The sequence below is a fragment of the Podarcis erhardii genome (genome assembly GCF_964252035.2).
Source record: "Podarcis erhardii genome assembly, chromosome: 3".
Classification (NCBI taxonomy): domain Eukaryota; kingdom Metazoa; phylum Chordata; class Lepidosauria; order Squamata; family Lacertidae; genus Podarcis; species Podarcis erhardii.
Window position 1 is genome coordinate 32796845 of NC_138507.1, and position 22668 is coordinate 32819512.

General features: G+C 43.9%; 1 protein-coding gene across 1 annotated transcript in view; it reads left to right on the forward strand.

Annotated features, from left to right (window-relative positions):
- Positions 1-22668, forward strand: part of LRRC1 (leucine rich repeat containing 1) — a 62531-nt gene that overhangs the window by 10604 nt on the left and 29259 nt on the right. The window contains exons 2-4 of the mRNA XM_081857179.1: positions 10946-11063; positions 18652-18730; positions 21536-21625. Coding sequence (XP_081713305.1) covers positions 10946-11063; positions 18652-18730; positions 21536-21625 — 287 coding nt within the window. The remainder of the gene's footprint in view (positions 1-10945; positions 11064-18651; positions 18731-21535; positions 21626-22668) is intronic.

A 22668-nucleotide genomic window follows, 5' to 3' on the forward strand; every position in this document is an offset into this window, starting at 1 on the left:
AAGGCAGTTCCTAAGTGTAGATGCAGCAGCCTAGAAGCCCAATTTATTGCAAGCTTGGAATGAGTATTATGTGGCACCTGGAACAGTAACAGTGCTGCAGATCAAAGTGTTCAAGGGGGCATCCATAGGGTAGGGCAGTCCTGCAAGTAAACTGGTCACTATACAGTTTTAAATACAGATAGTGATGCCTAGAATGTGGCCCAGTAACAAATCAGGTTCCATATGCTGATGGGGTCTTGGGAAGCTCCTCATAAAGGGCCAGTGTGGTGTAGTGGTTAAGAGCGGTGGACTCACAATCTGGTGAACCGGGTTTGATTCCCCACTCCTCCACATGCAGCTGCTGGGTGACCTTGGGCCAGTCACACTTCTTTGAAATCTATCAGCCCCACTTACCTCACAGAGTGTTTGTTGTGGGGAGGAAGGGAAAGGAGAATGTTAGCTGCTTTGAGACACCTTAGGGTAGTGATAAAGCGGGATATCAAATCCAAACTACTCCTCCTCCTCCTCCTCCTCCTCCTCCTCCTCCTCCTCCTCTTCTTCTTCTTCTTCTTCATTGTAGTAATCTAGTTTCAAAGCCACCACTGCCTGAACTTCTGTGGCCAAGCTTTCCAGGGGTGGTCATAGCTGGTGCACCTGGTAAAAGGCGCTTCTAGCTACTAGGGCTACCGGGGCCTCCACTGACAGAGCTGGGCCCAGAAGCTGGGCTGTGTACCTGCACTAGTCAGTGTTTAGTTGGCTTTGGAACGAGATTTGTGCGCTCGTCTTCGTCCAGCATGCTTCCTTAGTCTGAAGTTCCCCAGAATGCCAAGGAGTTGGCAATTGTGTCGGCTGCCCATTTCCTCTTTGCATTGCATAGCGAGAGCAGAATGGCCAGCTTCCCCCCACTGCAAAATCTCCCTGAGCATTCGGGAACACATCAGGTTCCATCAGTCTCAAACTAGGTAGTTCCCTCACTGATAACTTCTGAAGGCTTTTTAAAAAACAACAGCAATGGCACAGACCTGTAAAACTCCAAAAAACATTGTTTCTTAAAGGGAAAGTTTGTACCATTCAATTCACTTTCAGGGGACTATAAGGCAAAGTCAAGGTATTTAATGTTTTCTTTCTTTTGTGCTACATTGTTATGTTGTTCAGTTTTGTGGTTGGTTGTGCAAGAATTACTTATACAAAGTGGCAGGCTGGGTTGTTTACTTATTCTCCATGGCACTGCTGGTAATGGAAGTAATCTGTCTACATTCTCTCTTCCCCTTTCCCGCTGCTGAGCATGACTATCCAGCTTGCTAGTGTATGCCCCAGTCCTTGTTTCTCTGTTTCCAGTTAAACTGGCCACAGATTCGGTAGCATCCAGTAACAAACTATGATTATAGGTTTCCTCTGCAGCAGCTGGAGGTGAAAGCTTTCTCCCTCTGCTGTGATCTGATGAGTCTCGCAGCAGATGCTCTTTAATCTTCACTGCTTTTGCTGCTCATTCTACATGTTGTGTGCGTGTGTGGGAGTAAATCTGTGCCCACAAGAAAACAAAGCAAAGCAATGATTTCAGTGCATTACTGAAGTGAGCATGTGGAAGTTAGGTTTTGCAGTAACTCTGAATTGTCTGTGACAGAAGGCCCTCGCTTCTGTTGAGTTGCTTCCCCGTTCCCTCCTCACCCCCGAGTGGGTCTGCAGTAATGTAGACGGGCTCAAAATTGGCCTCTTTGTAGGAGTGTAGGTCACACAGATGAGAAGCTTTTCTGAGCACAGCTGCCACGACTAGACTGGCGATGTCAGAGGGAAGTGCCAGCATTTGGTGAGGGTTCAGTCATTCTGCTCACTGCCTCTTGTCTACCTTTTCAATCTTCTTATTTTGCTAACCCTGTTAGACTTGAGATCACCTGCCAGATCTCAAGTGGGTGAGCCACGCCCAGATTTTATGGATGTTTTGGTTTCAGCATGATCCTGCAAAGGTTTGCACTCTTTAATGCCTCCCCTACCTCTGTTGTCTAACCTGTGTTACTAATTACGAAATACCATTCTGTGAAAGAGTACAAATTGAACAAGGCATCTATTAAAGTCTTAGAAGCATTAAAAGATAAGGCGCCCAGCTTTTTTGTATTATATGGCTTGGTTGTTTGCCACTCTGCACTTCTTTTGGAGAAAGAATGAGACAGAAATTTAAGGGGGGGGCACACAGTGAGAGCTATGCTTATAACACTTGCCATGTGTTAAAAAACAAAAAAAAAACAGCTAAGGTGTTAAATCTGCAATTTCTGTGAGATGGTTTTACACCCTTGTTTGTTGGCAAAACTGTCTACATGTGTACAATTAAGTAAGAAAGGACTAGTGTTAATTGCTCTATGTGGCATCTATTACCGGCAGTGATAAGCTACTGAAAGTAAAAGGTCATGATATAGCTGGTGTGATTTCCCCCCTCCACCGCACTGGCACATAGCATTTTCAGATGCTTCCACTGGTACAGAGAAAATCACCAGGCTGCATGAGGTAGCTGCTGTACACTATCTGTCTACCATGAAATAACAGCTGCAGTGAGGGTGATTTGAAAGTGATCTCTGTTTGGTATCAGTAATGTTTAGAATGGCTACTGGGTAGCCCTTGATTAGTATGCTTTAATTCAATTTTACATGATCGGGAATGAGCGGAAAATGTTAAGAACATTAATGTAGCTATAAAAACATTTATATACTGCTAAATCTTAAAGAAAATATCAAAACAGTTCACAGCAACTTTACATAAAACCGATACAATAAATCCCATGTAATGTTTTTGAACTATTGTGGAAAGGTGTTGTTGTTTTTTGTTGCCAATTACTTTTTATTGAATTTTACAAACTTTTAAACAAATCAACATCAAATTTAACATAAAACCATTTAAAAGTTGTATTCTTAAGTGCCTAAAAAAGCCTGATGAAATAGAAAAGCTTTCAGTAGGCATTTCAAAGTTGGAACAGAAGGAGCCTGTTGCCTCTCTATCGGTAGAGTGTTCTGCAGGACTGTGTTTATGAAACTAAAGGCTAGGTTGCTTGTTGTTGTCAAATGAGCCTCACCTACTTGGCTAATGACCAATGATGCATCAGCAGATAATCTCAGTGATTTTGTTAGAGAGTGTGTGCAGAGGGTGAGTAAGTGATCCTTGCAGGGTGACCCTGTGCATCCTTTCTTAATGCACCACAGCAACAGTTTTGTGTTGTGTGGCTGGAAAAATCCTAGGCACCTTGAAAATTGCTCCTGGTGCTTGAGGAATTTGAAATATTTTCCCTTGATTCTGTGCTGGGCTGCCTCCTAAAACAGCAACTCCACTCCCCGCCAGGTTGGTGTTTGGATGTTTTGTATGGGGTTTGGTCCCATTTATGTTAAACAACAAAAACAAAGGGCTGTTCCTGTTTCTGTGACTACATCTTTTAAATGGATGGATGTCCAATACAAATTGTGGTAGGGAGGGGCAAATGCTCATCTTTTTCAGTTCTCAGCTATTGGCTAAAAGCTCATGCACTCATTAAAACCAAGGTGACTTAAAAGCGGATGACAGATCTGGTTCTCCTTCTTCAAGAAAACTGCTGCATTAATCACAGAGGTGTGACGGAATATATTCTTAGCTATATCACATAGCTGCACCATATGCACCATAACCTCTAACCCTGGAATCCCCAACATCACACTCAAAACCTCCCTTGGCACCTGCCAAAATCTTCTGTCCCAGTTTCTTAAAATCATTGCTTTTTGGCTTGCAAGGGTTACCTGTTTTGTCTGTCTTTTTTGGTTGGAGGTGGGTGTTTTGCCTGTTTGTGGGGTTGGTTCTGAGCACCGCCAGTTTTTCTTTTGTGAAATGGGTATTTTGTGGTGCCCGCAACAGTTTCTAAAATTTCCAAATGTTTCCCTTGGCTCTAAAAGGGGTGTGTGCATGTGTTAGGAAACCTCTGCCCTGATCTACCTACTGGGCCTTAGCAAATGGAGGAAAACAGTCACAAATTACTAACACTATACTTGTGTGCAGTGTAACCACTACATCTTTAGACTGAATAAGGGAAGCTTACAATCATTGCTGTAACATTTTATAAGATGCATCCATTGCCCACAGGCACATGGGTGTAAGTACATTTTTAAAAGTCCTAAGCAATAATTACAACAAAATGGCTAAAACCACAAATCACCTACGTACAGGTAAGCACTCATTTCAGTAATGGGTAGTGGTACAAAGTTTTGAAGCTGAATTATATTCTAGGTTGGAGCAGCCCAGAGGTTCAATGAAATGGCAGAGGATGCTATGAGAATGCCATGCCAAGTGTTCTGAAAAAGTGGGTCCTGTCTCTGGGAGTCCTTTGGGATCATATTCAGGGTGGAGTGGGAGAAGGAAAAAGGAGGAAGAAAGTGCAGTGAGATTCCCTTCCTTTTTTTTGTTCAGGGGTTTGATTTGAATCACCACATGAATCCCTATAAAAACAGTCTTCTTGATTAAAAGCTGTTTGCACACAGTGAGTAAGATATTGCATACCTATTCTGTCCACAAGCTGAGGAGGATTGCTAGTGTGAAGGAGACTTCTCGGAAGTTTGTTCATGTAAGACTTCCTCATGTAACATGTGTGGGATGCAATATTTGAATAGGTTGTTGTGTACAGAATGCAGGTTTGACTAGCACAAGTGGTATCCCAAGTAAAATTCAGGTGTCAGCAGTGTGATCCAAACCTATACACGCCAGATTTTTATGCATGCACACCATACTGAAGTTACTGTATATATAGCTTGTGGCTTTTGTAAGCAGCATGCTGGGAGGAAAGACAAAGTCAGGTGGTGGTAGCTTCCACTTACTGGAGGCGTGGTTTATGGCTTTGCCTGTTCATCTCATCTGACGACTTGAGAGCTCTTGATATCATTTCTGCAAGGTGGTGTGGTGGTAGGAAGAGGGAAGATAAACAAAATAAATGTCTGATGTCAACGTGCCATTTCACATTATGGATTTTTAAGTTGTGCTTTAAAAAAATTATGCAAATTGGTTGCCGTTCTTGTGCACAGAACATATTTCCTGGACCGTCCTAAGTTACTCATTCTTCTTGTCTCTTTCGGTCAGGCTGCTTCTAAACTAGCTTTGACTTTACAAATGTTGACCTTTTTTTTGCTAAGCCATTGCAGACAGCTTGGGGTCAGCACAAAGTACTAATCACAGGAGGATTATAAGCAAAACATTTCATTGCATGCCACATAGAAACCTTAAAATGGGCAGTGTATGGTACCAGCAAATTTCTAATACTTCTATTGTATGTGGGTGTCAGAATCACTACATATATTCACTGTTCAATCATAGAACAAAACAAATGATGTAGAAGTAGTGCATCTTACTAGCTTCATTTTCAAAACATCAGTTTGGATGCAAGTTCCCCTGATTTACTGTATCCTTCTAAATATTTAGAATTTGTATCACTTAATTCAAAACATGAATGCTCCATTGAGCTTAATTAAAAGCTGTCCACAATATTTGCATATTTTTGGGTGGTGGTGGGAGGCACACTTTCTATTCTGCTACTTTTAATAATATCAAAACACACGTGGGTTAAAGCAGGTAAGGTTTGGCATGTGGAGGAAGAAGCAAGGAAGAGTGTTTTCTTATCTCTTCAGCAACAGCAAACACATCAAGTTGTAAGTTTGCCCCTAAGGGATACAGAATCTTTTGATCCTTATCTCCAGGAATCCCCAAAATGCACCCTTCTGATTTGCAACACAGTGTTGTCGACTTGTTTAAAATTGTTTAAACAATTTTCTTTCCTCTAGAGCAGATCTGTCCAGCCTGTGGGCCCATCAAGCTGAACGCAGCACATTAGCTTGCCTCTTGCCTGCCAGCACAGCTGTTTTTGCAACAAAGAAAAGATTTATTAAGCCACCCCACAGCTTGTGATCTACTCTGGTGTGTCACAAACTGTGCAGATGTGCTCTAGATTTATATGACAGGAATGAAATATGCTTGTACCTTTTTCTTCCACCACCTTGTTAGAAAAAAAATGCTCTCTTCTCCTTCCTGGTGCCTGAATTCCTCTGGAGAATTGTGATGAGTTCCTATGCATTTACAATGGAATTCCCATCCATTTCAATGAATGGTATGGTTTTGTGCTTGTACAGTTGTACCTCAGGTTACAGACGCTTCAGGTTACAGACTCCGCTAACCCAGAAATAGTACCTCAGGTTAAGAACTTTGCTTCAGGATAAGAACAGAAATTGTGCAGCGGTGGTGCGGTGGCAGTGGGAAGCCCCATTAGCTAAAGTGGTACCTCAGGTTAAGAACAGTTTCAGGTTAAGAACGGACCTGCAGAATGAATTAAGTTCTTAACCCGAGGTACCACGGTAAAGGGAAATGTATGCAGAACCACTTCTCTCCAGCTGAATAGAGATGTGTGCACTTACACTGCTCCAGAACTAATTATTTATTTATTATTTATTTATTAGATTTATGTACCATCCATCATAAGCTCTCAGGGCAGTCCACAGAATAAAACGAGTAAATAAGTAAAATGAAACTGCAAAACAATAATCCCCCTCCCACAGGCACATTAAAGAAAGGCTGCAGAATATTAATCAGCCAATATTAATTAATTAGATGAATGTCCAACTATGTGGAATGCTGGAAGTCATCCTGTGTGCCTTACTGTTGCAGCAAGCTGTGGCGAAAAAAAGGACAATCTAGCCATAATAATAATAATAATAATAATAATAATTTATTATTTATACCCCGCCCATCTGGCTGGGCCTCCCCAGCCACTCTGGGCGGCTTCCAAAAGAATATTAAAATACTATGATACATCAAACATTAAAAGCATCCCTAAACAGGGCTGCCTTCAGATGTCTTCTAAAAGTCTGGTAGTTGTTGTTCTCTTTGACATCTGGTGGGAGGGCATTCCACAGGGAGGGCGCCACTACCGAGAAGGCCCTCTGCCTGGTTCCCTGTAACTTGACTTCTCGCAGTGAGGGAACCGCCAGAAGGCCCTCGGTGCTGGACCTCAGTGTCCGGGTAGAACGATGGGGGTGGAGACGCTCCTTCAGGTATACTGGACCAAGGCCGTTTAGGGCTTTAAAGGTCAGCACCAACACTTTGAATTGTGCTCGGAAACGTACTGGGAGCCAATGTAGGTCTTTCAAGACCGGTGTTATATGGTCTCGGCGGCCGCTCCCTGTCACCAGTCTGGCTGCTGCGTTCTGGATTAGTTGTAGTTTCCGGGTCACCTTCAAAGGTAGCCCCACGTAGAGTGCATTGCAGTAGTCCAAGCGGGAGATAACCAGAGCATGCACCACTCTGGCGAGGCAGTCCACAGGCAGATAGGGTCTCAGCCTGCGTACCAGATGGAGCTGGTACACAGCTGCCCTGGACACGGATTTAACTTGTGCCTCCATGGACAGCTGTGAGTCCAAAATGACTCCCAGGCTGCACACCTGGTCCTTCAGGGGCACAGGTACCCCATTCAGGACCAGGGAGTCCTCCACACCTGCCCGCCTCCTGTCCCCCAGAAACAGTACTTCTGTCTTGTCAGGATTCAATCTCAATCTGTTAGCCGCCATCCATCCTCCAACCGCCTCCAGACACTCACACAGGACCTTCACCGCCTTCACTGGTTCTGATTTGAAAGAGAGGTAGAGCTGGGTATCATCCGCATACTGATGAACACCCAGCCCAAACCCCCTGATGATCTCTCCCAGCGGCTGCATGTAGATGTTGAAAAGCATGGGGGAGAGGACAGAACCCTGAGGCACCCCACAAGTGAGAGCCCAGGGGTCTGAACACTCATCCCCCACCACCACTTTCTGAACACGGCCCAGGAGGAAGGAGCGGAACCACTGTATGACAGTGCCCCCAGCTCCCAGCCCCTCTAGACGGTCCAGAAGGATGTTATGGTCGATGGTATCAAAGGCCGCTGAGAGATCCAGCAGAACCAGGAAACAGCTCTCACCTTTGTCCCTGGCCCGCCGGAGATCATCAACCAGCGCGACCAAGGCAGTTTCAGTCCCATGATGAGGCCTGAATCCCGACTGGAAGGGATCCAAATGGTCCGCTTCTTCCAGGCGTGCCTGGAGTTGTTCAGCAACCACTCGCTCAATCACCTTGCCCAAGAATGGAAGATTTGAGACTGGGCGATAGTTGGCCATCGTGGCCGCATCTAAAGATGGTTTTTTAAGAAGTGGTTTGATAACCGCCTCTTTCAGTGGGTCTGGGAAGGCTCCCTCACGGAGGGAAGCATTCACCACCTCACGAAGCCCATCACCCAGTCCTTCCCGGCTAGCTTTTATAAGCCAGGATGGGCAAGGATCAAGGAGACAGGTGGTTGGTTTCACTCGTCCAAGCAGCCTGTCCACATCCTCGGTGGTAACAGATTGGAATTGATCCCATGCAATTTGACTAGACAGGACTCTAGCACTCTCCCGCCCCGGCCCTGCTCCCACGGTGGCGTCTACCTCTTCCCGAATCTGAGCGACTTTATCTGCAAAAAACTTTGCAAAATCATTGCAGGAGATCATGTGGCCCGTACTGGGCCCCGATGTAGCAGGTGGTTCCGCTAAATTGCGGACCACCTGAAAAAGTCTCCTGCTGCTGTTTTCTGCAGATGCAATAGAGGCGGCGAAGAAAGTTTTCTTCGCCGTCGCTACCGCCACTTGGTAGGCTCGACATTGAGCTCTAACCTGTGTCCGGTCAGCTTCAGAATGAGTTATCCGCCACCGGCGCTCTAGCCGTCTCAACGATTGTTTCATTGCCCTCAGATCCGTGGAAAACCACGGGGCTCTCCGGGCTCCATGCAATCGGAGAGGGCGCTTCGGAGCCAAACAGTCAATAGCCCTGGTTAACTCCACATTCCAGCGGGCCACCAGGGAATCAACTGAAAGGCCATCAACATGGGATAAAGCATCCCCTACCACTCTCTGGAAACCATTTGGATCCATTAAGTGGCGGGGGCGGACCATCCGAATCGGTCCCACCTCCCTGCAGAGGGGAAGGGTCGCGGAGAAGTCCAGTTGCACCAGGAAGTGATCTGACCATGGCACTTCTTTTGTTTCACTTTTAGTTAGTGTCAGATCACCAACATCCGTAGAGGTAAACACCAGGTCCAAGGCATGTCCGCGGCTATGGGTTGGGCCAAACTTATTCAGGGACAGCCCCATGGAGGCCATGCTTTCCACGAAGTCCCGAGCGGCCCCTTGTAAGGTCGTGTCGGCATGGATATTAAAATCCCCTAGGACAACCAAACTAGGCGTCTCCAGGAGAACATCCGCCACGACCTGAAGCAGCTCGGGCAGGGAATCCTTGGTGCAGCGGGGAGGTCGGTACACCAAAAGGAATCCTGTACTGCCCCTATTGCCCAACTTCCAGAACATGCACTCAGAAAACTGGGTCTTCCCAATAGGACGCCTGGTGCAAACTAATGACTTCCTAAAAATCACTGCAACCCCCCCTCCCCGCCCACAAGGCCTGGGTTGCTGTGCGTAAGAGAAACCTGGTGGACAAGCAGCGGCAAGAACAGGCCCATCTGCTTCATTCAACCAAGTCTCTGTTACACATGCCAGGTCAAATCCTCCATCCATGATCAGGTCATGGATGGCAGTGGTCTTATGAATCATTGACCTGGCATTGCACAGCAGCACCTTCAGGTCATGTGGGTATCCCTTGCTGATTCTAGTATCCATCTGGTCAGGACCAGACCTGGAGGCAGGGATAGTCCTCAGACAACGACTAAACCTGCCTTCTCTGTAATGACATGGTCTGGTCTTAGCGTAACTCCTCCTCCTACCCGAGATCACTGAGATCGGTTGTCCCAACGCATCCCCCCCTGTGGAACATGCCGCAGCCATTTTGTTGGCTGGGACCCACTCCCCGGCAGCCCTGACCCCTCCCCTTAAAAACAAAGTAGCCATGAATTTCTGACCCCATTTGAATAAATTAAAAAAAAGGCAGGAGCACCCTTTACGTGACAATTGTATGCTACCACTGCACAGTTTGTAATACCCAGTTGGAATAAAAAAGGAGTGAATTTGTTCAGCTATACTGGTTATGAGGACAGAGCACTGTTATATAGTGATATAAGCAACTTAGCTTGCAGAAATAGGCAACCTGACCAAGGGAGTGCCCGCCTGGGAGTGCATGGGGATCAGGAGAGTGAGAGCCTTATCGTTGGTTGTGCAGTGGTAAACATGAAACGTGTTGGGAGGAAGGGCTGATGCAAACAGTTTTTGCGCTCTCCTCCATTCATTCAATTGATGTGATTTAGAAAGTTAGAATAGTCTTTGGGTGACGAGACAAAGTCTTTGTTGCTGTTGTTTAGTCGTTCAGTCGTGTCCGACTCTTCATGACCCCATGGACAAGAGCACGCTAGGTACTCCTGTGTTCCACTGCCTCCCACAGTGTGGTCAGACTCACGCTGGTAGCTTCGAGAACACTGTCCAACCATCTCGTCCTCTGTCGTCCCCTTCTCCTTGTGCCCTCCATCTTTCCCAGCATCAGGGTCTTTTCCAGGGAGTCTTCTCTTCTCATGAGGTGGCCAAAGTACTGGAGCCTCAGCTTCAGGATCTGTTCTTCCAGTGAGCACTCAGGGCTGATTTCCTTAAGTCTGGTAAATTAAGTAATGAAATCTTCATTGCGAGTAATTGAAAAGATGCTTCGGATGAATTCACTGTGATCACAATTATATATTTAACACTATTTCAGGCAAGGGAATTTTAGCGGCAAAGAAACTCCATCAATGTTGGCCAAATTGGCTCACATGTTAATGCTGTCATTCAGACTTGACCCCATGCATGCATACTCACAGGGGATATTCCACACTGGGCAGTCTCTGTCAAAGAGTGAGACTTAAAGTGTCACTAACTAGGGAACATTAAATGGTCTTTGCTATACCGCCTGGGTTTATTTTTTAATGGACTACTAATATGACTACCTGCAGTTTTTGTATATGCACTTAACAATGGATAATTATTTTCTCTTTCAGCCTTTCTTTCAGCTTGTAAAGTTACGAAAACTCGGGCTTAGTGATAATGAAATTCAGCGGCTTCCTCCAGAGATAGCAAACTTTATGCAGCTGGTAGAACTTGATCTGTCTCGAAATGGTAAGCCTGATTATATGAATACATACATCTTCTATATGGAATTGTTTTAAGGATTGTTCATGGCGAGTCAAGTTTAAGTACCTCAACACAGAACTGTTTAGCCAAATCAAACTGCATTTACTCTCTCCCTACTTGGAAAAGTCATGGGTTGCATGTTTGCATCCCGCCCCCACCCCAATTGAAACCCACACAGGTGAAGGGCTAAACCAGCACATAGGCTCTAAGCATTAGTCTTGTTTCCTTCCTAACATGTTGGCTTACATGCATCTTCACATTTCCAGTATTGAGTAATAAGGTTTCCTTCCTGGATGATGAAATAGACTAGGCTACAGGTGGGCAACCTGTGGTCCACACAGGCCTTTTCTGAAGCCCACCATGGAATACCCATCCCTACTGCGACTCCTGAATGTGTTGTGCTTCCCTCAGCCTGTCCAACAACTGCTTGCCAGACTGCTGGGAGCAAAATTTGCATGTGCCGGAAGGTGCATGGCAGTGGAGTGCAGTGAAATTTTTCATAGGGGAACAATTAGGGCCAGAGGCACTAGCTTGTAAGGGCCGTTGGGGGTGTGTGTCAGTGTCATGAATATGATGTGATGCATCTCCAGGGCTCTGGCAGGATCCTGGAGCTCTTCTGCTTCCTTCTAAAAGTTGGATGGGCTTTGAGAAGATGGCAGGACAGATCTCGCACCCATCAGAACCTCGCACCTCCCTCCGTAAGCTAGGCAGAAGCTTCCCAGGCTTTGGGAAGGGGGCACCAGGGGAACATTTAGGGCACTACTCTAGTTCCCTTAGTCCAATGACTGCAAAGCTTTTAATATTTGATGAATTATTGTATTTTAATATTTTGCTGGAAGCTGCCCAGAGTGGCTGGGGAAACCCAGCCAGATGGGCGGGGTGTTGTTGTTGTTGTTATTCCACTGGTACATGGGATAACTCCCCCTTTTCACCTTGCTCCCCAAGGAGTGTGGTGGAGTCTCCTTCTTTGGAGGTCTTTAAGCAGAGGCTTGACAACCATATGTCAGGAGTGCTCTGATGGTGTTTCCTGCTTGGCAGGGGGTTGGACTCGATGGCCCTTGTGGTCTCTTCCAACTCTATGATTCTATGATTCTATCTCTCTGCCCATTTCACACATCTCTGCTTCCCAGTCTTTGGGGAGAACTGAGAAGCTAGGCAGGGAGAGAGAGGTCCATGATGGGATTGCTGAAATTCCCCCCCCCCCTGCCTCTGGGCCATAAAGGTTGCCCGCACCTTGTCTAGACATTCTATTGATTGCACTGAGGCCCCTTGAAACTGCCTCTTTGAGCTGCCTCACTTGTCACTGTGGCATGTAGAGGTTTTGCCACTTCCTGTGGGAGACCAGCTGCTAGGAGGCTGAAGTGCCAGAAGAATGGGGAACTTTCATGTGATGCCCAAATACAATGCCTTGATTGTTCTGTGTGCTATGGTAGATAAGAAAAAGGCAAACCATTATGGGAATGGTAGTTTTAAGCTGTCTCCATGAAGCATATAGTGCAGACAAGCCTATAGTATCAACATTTTGGCATTGGGGAATAGTGTTCTAGCTGGAAAAATAACTTGGGTGGAACATTATTGGGTTGAAGGTGCCAAGTATCTGACAGTGGCAAAGATTACCTTCATTGAGATACTCCAGCAGAGTGCAGTACCTTTAAAAAAAAAAATTCTGCTGTTGAAACTACATAACATGTTTCCAGTATCTGTTTTTGTAAAGACTTTGTCAAGAGAGGTTTGACATTTGCAGAGGTCTGTCTTATAAAAAAATATTAAAATTTGTATGGAGAGGCATCACTCACATGCTCAAAGGGTATGGATAGACAGAATGATTGAAATTAGCAGTCTGAAGAGAGGCTGCCATGAGAGAAAGGAAAGAGGCATGGTAATAGTATTCTCTGTAACTGGTATAAACACAGCTAAGGAACATAGCTGTGGATCAGGAAGTCCCTGTTCTAAAATCTGAATCTATTATTAACTCGCTAAATGACTTTAGGCAATATGGAGGATAATAGTACTGGCTTAGGGTGGGGAACTAGATCATTATTTTCCCTGCCCTTCTTGGGCCAAGTTAGACAGGTGAGCTGTTGGGTGATCATTTGCCAGTATAGGACTTGCAGAGCATTGCACAAGATGGAGCTTTGTAAGGGGCTTCTAAAGACCTGACAGTTAGGAAAAAGCATTTCAGCTTAGCCATGTTTTTACCTGCCCAGCAGATGATGGTGGGTAGCCATGGCTTGACTTGAAATGGACTTGCGAGCCAAGTGGGGAGGCCATGTGTGTGTGTCTCACTGGGCCTGTTGGGTTATTGTACCCCTATTGAGTTACTGTACGATTTACAGCAAGATAATGGAAGCGAAGCACCTTGGATGTGTAAAAAAGCTCAAGTCAAATGACAACATTGCAATTGCTACTATTCTTTTGTTAGTTCCACATAGGTATTAGGCTGTCGCATTGCAGGGGTCCCTTCCTTGAGTCTGGCAGAATAAGTCAAAAGATTCTAAGCTTGCATGTTCAGAGGACCATTCTGTAAGGGTCTCTCCAAACTTCAGTCTCGAGCTAAGTCAAGCTAGCTGGAGACAGCTGCCACACCCCTCCTGGCAAAACAAAATAGGTCTGGTTTCTTTCTTGTTCTTGGCAGCTTACTGCTGCTGCTTAGGGAAGCAGTGGCAAAAAAAGCAGAGGTTGTACATGCAAGAGCAGCAAGGCCTCAGACCTTGGAAAACCCTAATTATGGGGAAACAGAAGCTGCTCTTTCGATTCTTGGCTGTGCCTCAGTATCTCCAAAACTTGGCTGTGCCTCAGTATCTCCAAAACTATTAAGTGTCTGTAAGGTTTAAGGATGTGTGTTATTCTTTTTCAGTGTTGTCCTTTATGCTTGGAGTTTTAAAGTGTTTGTCCAGCCTATCTCTTCCCAGAGATATTGCAGCAGTTTTAGGTTTTTTTTAATTTATAGAATTATTTAAAGGCCACCCTTCTGAGCACAGCTCACCCACACAGACTTCCATCTCATGAAAACAACACTAGAATGTGTCCTTCCCACTCCATAGATGTTGGGTTGCCCATTTGATCATCCAAATGTCTACTTTCATTGTCCTCTCTCTTCCAAAGTGTTTACATCAAGGTGGGAAGCCAGTCACAAGCACTATGTTGGGGCTTTAAAGGCCTGAAAATGAGTGCCCTGTCTATTGTGAACAGAGTGATACCTATCTCCTAAAAAGTTGAACCTATTGCTTTCCCAAGCACTATTTGTCTTTCAGTATTCTTGGTGTTTTGCTGCAGAGTGATAAGGAGTGAGTTCAAGAAAAGCTGAGTGAGCAGCTAGGATAGACTACTTTTTGTTGAGCATTTGCTATATTCCACATTCTCACTGTAAGACTTTCCCATTGCTAAGTGACTCTTTGATACTGTCATACTGGAATCATTGGCTGTTTCTAAATTACCTGTCTTTTTAAAGCATCCTGGTTTGTTGACACAAAGTTTCTGGGGCACTTATGCAATATCCACCGTTTGCTGAGCATTCATTCTGATTTGTTTGTGGGGAGGTTATACAAAGTCACATGAAACACTTGTTATCCTATGATTTCTAGTGTTTTCCCCTGGGACTTTCCAATTTTTATTTTTGGAAGTTGCTTTGTTGTGTATCGTGGATTTGCTGGTATGTGGTTTACGCCTACTGCAAAATAACAACAGTCTAGAAGTGACCTTCAATGAGCCAACACAAACTCTGTCACTTTTATTTTCTAATTAAGTGGGACTGCTGTTGTGTGTGTGTAAGGATTGTAGTAGTATGTTTCTTAACAGGTCAGCTCCACAGCTGAAGTGTGATGGAGTAAATGTTGATTTATAGGTTTACTGTTCAATGTAAATATAAAGGATGAAGAAGTAGGTAATGCGGATTAATTATTTCCTGCACCTCCCACTTTTTAAAAAACCCTGGAAAAAATCTTCCTTTACAGGTTTCTCAGGTAGCATTATGACATATTGCATGCAAGGGTGTGGTATGAAAGTTAGCTATATTTGTTCATAGTGAACTACTTTAAAAATATGCAAATATTTACACACATTTGCAAACAACTAGAGGAGTAACTGAAATGTTCAAGTTCTAAGTTCAACACCTGGTAGAATGGCTAACATTATCTCTTCCATCTAGCTTTATTGATTTAGAATTTGTTGACTTGCTTTCATTGTTCTTAGAGCTTGTGTTTTCTGTTTTTATTATGCACACTCTTTTGATGGTTTTCCCCCTGTGAAGTGGCCTATAAATTTGTTGCTTAAAATAAATTTATCAGGACTGCTACAACATCTATATATCCTGAAGAACAGGGTTGGAGAATTTCTGACCAATGAGCCAGACGTGGCCATCTCTGCCTTGGATTCAGCTACACTTTTCCTTCCTCAGCCCAACTCCCATGCACCAATTAAGCTTAGAAAACAGGACCCCATTTATGCAAACAGGGACCATTTTATCTAGACCTAATTGCCCTAGGATGGCAGTGATGATTTTCAGGGTGGCAGCCAAAGGGGAGAGAGGAGGGTTAAGCCTTCCCTGCACACAGTGGTCCCTTCTGAAGATTCCCCCCTGTTAGATATGGAGGAAAAGGTTGCATTTTTGCCAATGGAAGTTTTCATGCTGAATCCCCTTTCCCAACCAAGTAGGCTGGGGGGGGGGGAGTGTGGGTGAGAGGAGGAGGGATGGTGCGGGCAGGGGAAGAAGAGAGAGAGATAGAGAGAGAGAGGGAGAGAGAGAGAGAGAGATGACTTGGCAGTGGATGAGTGGTATGTGTTGATGTAGCAACGTGTGTGTGTGTGTGTGTGTGTGTGTGTGTGAGAGAGAGAGAGAGAGAGAGAGAGAGAGATATATAAAGTGGTACCTCAGGTTAAGAACAGTTTCAGGTTAAGAACAGAACAAATTAAGTTCCTAACCCAAGGTACCACTGTAGATGAATGTGGCGTATATATGAAATCATATGAGAAGGAGACAATGAGTGGGGCGACTTCGAGTCCACACACTTGTGGCTTTTGCTGATTCATCCATCTAAAATTGTAGAACTTGGAAGTTGTTTGGAAGTGGTGCAATGCAGCTTAGGAAGGGCATTTGGGGAGGTGATACTCATACAGGGTACCTAAGCTGGGTTAGTGTTTTTGTACAGTTACCTATGCTGTTAGTTTTTTCCTAAGCCCGTAAAGCCCATACACCTTTCTCCTCTGAAATACATAGCCTAATAATGATAGCTTGGCAGAGTCTGCAAGTTTTTTGTATATATTTTTTGTTTTAAATTGCTCTCATTTGTCCTTAATGTAAACGCGGTAAGTCTTCATGATCCATCATTATGTAATTTCACTGTACAAATAAGCCAACATTTTAAGCGCAGTTTCAAACTTCTGCTGGAGCAGAGTGGCAGTGCAGAGAAAAGAAAACTTCAGCCTCTGCTTATAGGAACCTCGAGGGAGGGAGGGAGGGAGGGAGGTGAAGAATATGAAGCACAATGCATCTCTGTGCACACAGCCATATTTACACCCCCCCCCCGGTGCCTCCTTCCTTGCCTCAGTGCCTCAACTCATAATGTCTAGCGTTTCACTTGCAGTGATTAAAGCAAAGTTATATCAAATTTGGTAGCAGTTTAGTGAAGCAGTGTAAATAACTAGTATTACATTATGTTCCTAATTAAACTTGTACACTTCTTTAAGATTAGACTTTAATATCAGCTGTGGATGCAATTCATATTTGAAGCTGTGGCAGCAAATAATGAGAAGACAACCATGCCTAGAAAATAGAAAAAGGCATAATCTTAGGCCTTGCCTGCTGTACACCCACCCCTATACAGTGGTACCTCTGGTTACGTACTTAATTCATTCTGGAGGTCCATTCTTAACCCGAAGCACCACTTTAGCTAATGGGGCCTCCTGCTGCTGCTGCGCTGCCGGAGCACGATTTCTGTTCTCATCCTGAAGCAAAGTTCTTAACCTGAGGTACTATTTCTGGGTTAGCGGAGTCCGTAACCTGAAGCATATGTAACCCGAGGTACCACTGTACCATTTTAACAGTGATGGTTAAAATGGCACATTGACTCTTGGCAACTGTTGTTCAAGGGTGATGGAAACTGTAACTCTTTGAGGTGTCTCTTAACACCCCTTAACAAGCTACAGTTGTCGGGATTCTTTAAGGGGAAACCGAGACTATTAAAGCAGTACAAGAGCACTTCAAACATATGGTGTGCATGTAACTTTATATGCAGAAGGCTGCTCGCTTGGTTTTCTCGCTTCAGCTGGCCTAACATTCACTGACAATGTGCCTGTTTGCACTGTCCTGTGTCACAGAGTTTATACAGCCTTGTTGTTCCGCAGTGTCTGTGTACTGACTGTTTGCCAGAGCATCTGTATGTCACATGTTTATAGAGCAGCATTCATTGGTCTTCAGGGTTGGATATTCCAGGGGATTTGAACTGGTTAACAATGAGTGTTAGAAATTAATCTTCATATTTAGCTATCACGCAGGCATAAAACTTAATACAAGTCAGACTAAACATTCAGGGGGGAAAACCTATCTGACCATAAGAGCTGTTTGGCAGTGGAACAGACTCCCACAAGAGGTGGTGGACTCTCCTTCCTTGGAGATTTTTAAGCAGAGGTTGGATGGCCATCTGTCATGGATGCTTTAGCTGGGATTCCTGCATTGCAGGGGGTTGGACTAGATGACCCTGGGGGTCCCTTCCAGCTTTGTAGTTCTATGTTTTTTCCTGCTTCAGCAATATTTCATTATGTTCCTATCATCTGCTACTTCTGGTTGGTTGGGGGAGTGTGTGTGCGTGTGGAGATTGATATTGTCCTGCCCTGCTTTTATTGTCCAGTGTATTTTATTTTGCAATTAAATTATAATGGCAATCTAGAATATATACAGCTCCACCTTTTTAAACCTTGTTGAGAATCTCCTTGCCCTTTGCCTCGCATTCCACCTCCAAGGAATCTTCTGTGGTGTCCCTGAGCGCATATTGACTTTTCTTTTGAGGTCTGTGTCAGAAACTGACTTGGTTCTTCATGGCTGTGATTATGCTGCATTCCTCTTTCCAAGCTACTAAAACAGTCAGAGGCTTGTTTTCCTTTTCACCTACAGTATGTGTGTGTGTTTTAAAAAGAACGGGAATTGCATGCAACTTTAGCTGTGTTTAACGCTGCCAAGGGTGTGTTAACATGAGGGGAGAGAAAAGGGTGATGTAAAACACAATGCTAGTGGAGCCATAACGGCTTGTTCATTTTGGATTCCACTGAAATCCCTAAATGATAGGTCTATATATAAATGCAAACCAATATCTATCATTGCTTTTAGAAAGATATTTACCAGACAGTATCTTACAAAGTTGCATTGCTTTGTAGGATCTAAAATGCACTGAAGGTGGTATTTGCTCATTGCTCAGAGCAGACCCATTGAAAATAATGGTCCTAACTTAGTCATGTTCATTCATTTCACTGGGTCTGCTCTAAATAAAGCTGAGTTGAATACCATTCTTTGATTTTGAAACAGAGATGGTATGGTAGATTCTTGGCTGCTGTTTCTTACTCTTTGTTTTCTCCCTTGCAGATATTCCTGAAATCCCTGAAAGCATTTCCTTCTGCAAATCATTACAGGTAGCAGACTTCAGTGGGAACCCGCTCACTAGGTAATCTTCATAAAATGGAATGAATGGTAAAATTGCAAAAAGTGTTCAGGTCTTAGAAGTGTTGTGTGTAAAGGTAATCTTCTATTTGGCTTGAACTTGGCAGTTTTCTGTTGTGCCCTTCCTCTGCAGGGAGCCCATGGTGGCATAAAAAGATCAAAAAATAAAATAATAAAACTTGAGGGCAGAATCCAACACATTGCTAAATGGAAGCATGCATGTGGGCAACAAGATTCACGTGCAATATGGGACTTGCACCCCTCTCTTCCTCTCACGCCTTCCTCAAACCTGTTCTGGGGCTCCACTAACTTCCTGATTGAAATATACTTAGTGGGGTAAAAGGGGTTGAAGTCCTGTTGTGCAAGTGGATCTCATTCTGCATACAAAACTGCTTTGTTGAATCCCTTCAAAGGTAGCTCTATGTGGGGCTACCTTTGAAGGTGACCCGGAAACCACAACTAATCCAGAACGCAGCAGCCAGACTGGTGACAGGGAGCAGCCGCCGAGACCACATAACACTGGTCTTGAAAGACCTACACTGGCTCCCAGTACGTTTCCGAGCACAATTCAAAGTGTTGGTGCTGACCTTTAAAGCCCTAAATGGCCTTGGTTCAGTATACCTGAAGGAGCATCTCCACCTCCATGGTTCTGCCCGGAAACTGAGGTCCAGCTCTGAGGGCCTTCTGGCGGTTCCCTCACTGCGAGAAGCAAAGCTACAGGGAACCAGGCCTTCCCGGTAGTGGCGCCCACCCTGTGGAACGCCCTCCCAACAGATGTCAAAGAGAAAACTACTAAACTTTTAGAAGACATCTGAAGGCGGCCCTGTTTAGGGAAGCTTTTAATGTTTAATAGGTTATTGTATTTTAGTGTTTTGTTGGAAGCCGCCCAGAGTGGCTGGGGAAACCCAGCCAGATGGGCGGGGTATAAAGAATAAATTATTATTATTATTATTGAAAAATATGAAATGAAAAGTGGATGGACCACTTTTTGAAACACTTCTTGAAACAATGACTGCTACTTTAAAAACAGAATTGATGGAAGGCCATTAACCTTTTGGCAAAAGCCAGTGAAAAATTCGACATTTCTGTGCTGCTTAATGCAATCTCTTTTTGTGGCAGTGAACTGTTGGTGTGTGTATTGGCAACTACGTTTCTTTTGTCTGTGCCAAAGACCTGCATCCCACAGAATAATATGGAACACTGAATCAGATGAGCTTACACAGAAAAGAATTGTGGAGAGGGAATGTGAGAAGCCGCTCAAGAACTATTAATGATTTGTGAGACTGCTCAGGCATGTGGGCACACACCACCTCTAAACCGAGGCCATTATTTTTTTAAGACTGCAGCAGCTGGTGGAAATTAATGGCTGAGCATGATGCATAAATGCTGAAGGAAAGTGGACAGATTTCTTCAGGAACCTCTGTGCTACATTTTGCATGGCGTAGTGTGCTTCATCACAGGATGCAGAATACGGGCACCTCATGACAATTATGAATGGCTGCTGTTTTTCTCAGCAGAATGCAAGCAATTATATATGTCTGGGGGCATGTCTGCTTTGTGCATTTTATCAAGGAAAAATGGCAGTTTAAATGTGCAGCACGCGCTGCTCAGAATGATGCAACGATGCAAGGGATTAATATTTGTTACCTGTTCCAGAATACAAAATCTCAAATGAGAATGGGGCAAGCTGATCATATTCTGCCTTGGGTGGTCCATTGTGCTGCCTCATTGCTTTTTCAGCCCCTGAATGTTTGCACATTAGACTGAAGCAAGCAGTGCAGCCTTAGTTAAGCTGCAATACTTCCTATTCTGTTTATCGATCCCATCAACAACTAACTGCTTCCTGTTTCAAAACAAAACAAATTCCTTCCAGTAGCACCTTAAAGACCAACTAAGTCAGTTCTTGGTATGAGCTTTCGTGTGCATGCACACTTCTTCAGATACACATGTGTGCATGCACACGAAAGCTCATACCAAGAACTGACTTAGTTGGTCTTTAAGGTGCTACTGGAAGGAATTTGTTTTGTTTTGACTTTGGCAGACCAACTGCTTCCTGTTTAACACACAACATACATTTAGACAAGAACAGAGGCTGTTTATCACCTCCTAAGGGGCTAATTATTTACATGGAGAAAGTGATGCTAATCTTTCTTTCACTGCAATTAAGCCTTGATTGAACTAGAGGATCATGAGAGATGATATCTAATCTGCAGCAGATTCTTGTATTGAAATGAGCTCCTGTGAATGGCCATCTTCCTCGCATGCAGGGCTAAGAAAAGAAGACACAGCAGCTGACTGATGTTTGCCTTTTGTCAATCTAGTTGGATTCAGTGTTGTGGCTCTGTTCCACTTTAATGAACTATTGATTTGGTTTTTTTAAAAAAACAACAGCATGTGCTGTGTGCCTTGTTGCAGGCCAAGCTGCCTGGTTGTAAGAGAGAGAGAAGGCTTTATTTTTTTCCTCTTTGTCCTTGAGAAAACAGTCGTATGATGAAAGCAATCCAAAGGAGGTGGTGGGAAGAAAGGCCCTTCCAACAACAACACATTGGAGAAGAAAATATATTGGAGAAGAAAACACACACAATTAACAAAACTGAACCACTTAGCACAATTTAGATGATTTACTTTTTCCATTTGTGTTTGGACCAACTGGCATTTTGGTTTTAAGGATTGCACTGGAAGAATAGCAAAGTTCAACTCCTAGCTGCTGCAATGTAAACCATGCAGTGCTTCTCCATGGCAAGATGCTGGGGGGGGGGGAATGTCCTTTTCTGTTGTCCTTGGCTGATCTGTACTTTCCTTTTTCTAGGTTGCCTGAAAGCTTTCCTGAGCTGCAGAATCTAACATGTCTTTCTGTAAATGATATCTCTCTACAAGCATTACCTGATAACATTGGAAAGTAAGTCCATTTTAAAATAAAATAAAAAATTGATGCCTGAAATTTGTCAATGGTGGATTTTGTGCATAAGCCTAAATACCTGTGAACATGGTATAGAAAACTGGTTTTTTTCTCAGGATATTTTGCAAGTATCTTTTAGGTCATCTAGAGCTGGAGTAGCATGGCTATCAGGTAAGCTGGCAAGTCTCCAGTTCAAATTTGCATCACACCATCAATTCATTAATGGCTTTTAACCCTTATTTTAATGCAGAATTCTCCTCTTGTATGAAGAAAGTCGAAAGTCTTCTCTCTCTCTTTCTCTCTCTCTCTCTCTCTCTCTCTCTCTCTCTCTCTCAACATATGTGTACAAATACAACACTTCAGGCTGGAAGAATGGCTTGTATAAAAACTCACCTAAAATTCATAACATTCAATATCTCATGGAGATAGGGTCCCAGTTCAGACAAAATGAATGCTCACGATGATTTAGAATAATGAGCTTTCCTCTCTTCTTCCTGCATGTGTGTGAGGAGCACGTTTTAAGGCTTCCTGTCACAATTTTTAATGGACCATAGTTTTCTGCTACATCCAGACATGGGAAACTGTTATAACTACATTTGGTTCAGGCTAATCGAACTGTGGTTTCAGATTCTGGTTGATTAACTGCCTAGAACAAACCAGTTTCCAATATTTGAATGTAATGGAAAACTATCTAAAGCTGTTATCGGAAGCTTTACCGACGCAACCCGCCCATAGAGCAGAGCTGAAGACCACCTTGTTCCAACAGGCTTTTGGGAATTGACTGCTTTAAATGAAAGGGCAACTGCTGTGCTGTTTTTATTGCAATTATGTTTTAAACAGCTTTTATGTATGTATATAGTTTTTATTCTATCAAATTTTAATTGTCTTTTGATGCTTGTTTCTTCTATGTTTCTTTCTTTCTTTTAATCTGTAAGCCATCTTGAGTCCCATCAGGCAGAAAGATAGGGTATAAATAAATATATAAGAACTCTATATAATAGTTCATAACTAAGCAATGCTTAGTTGATCAGTTTTATGTGGAC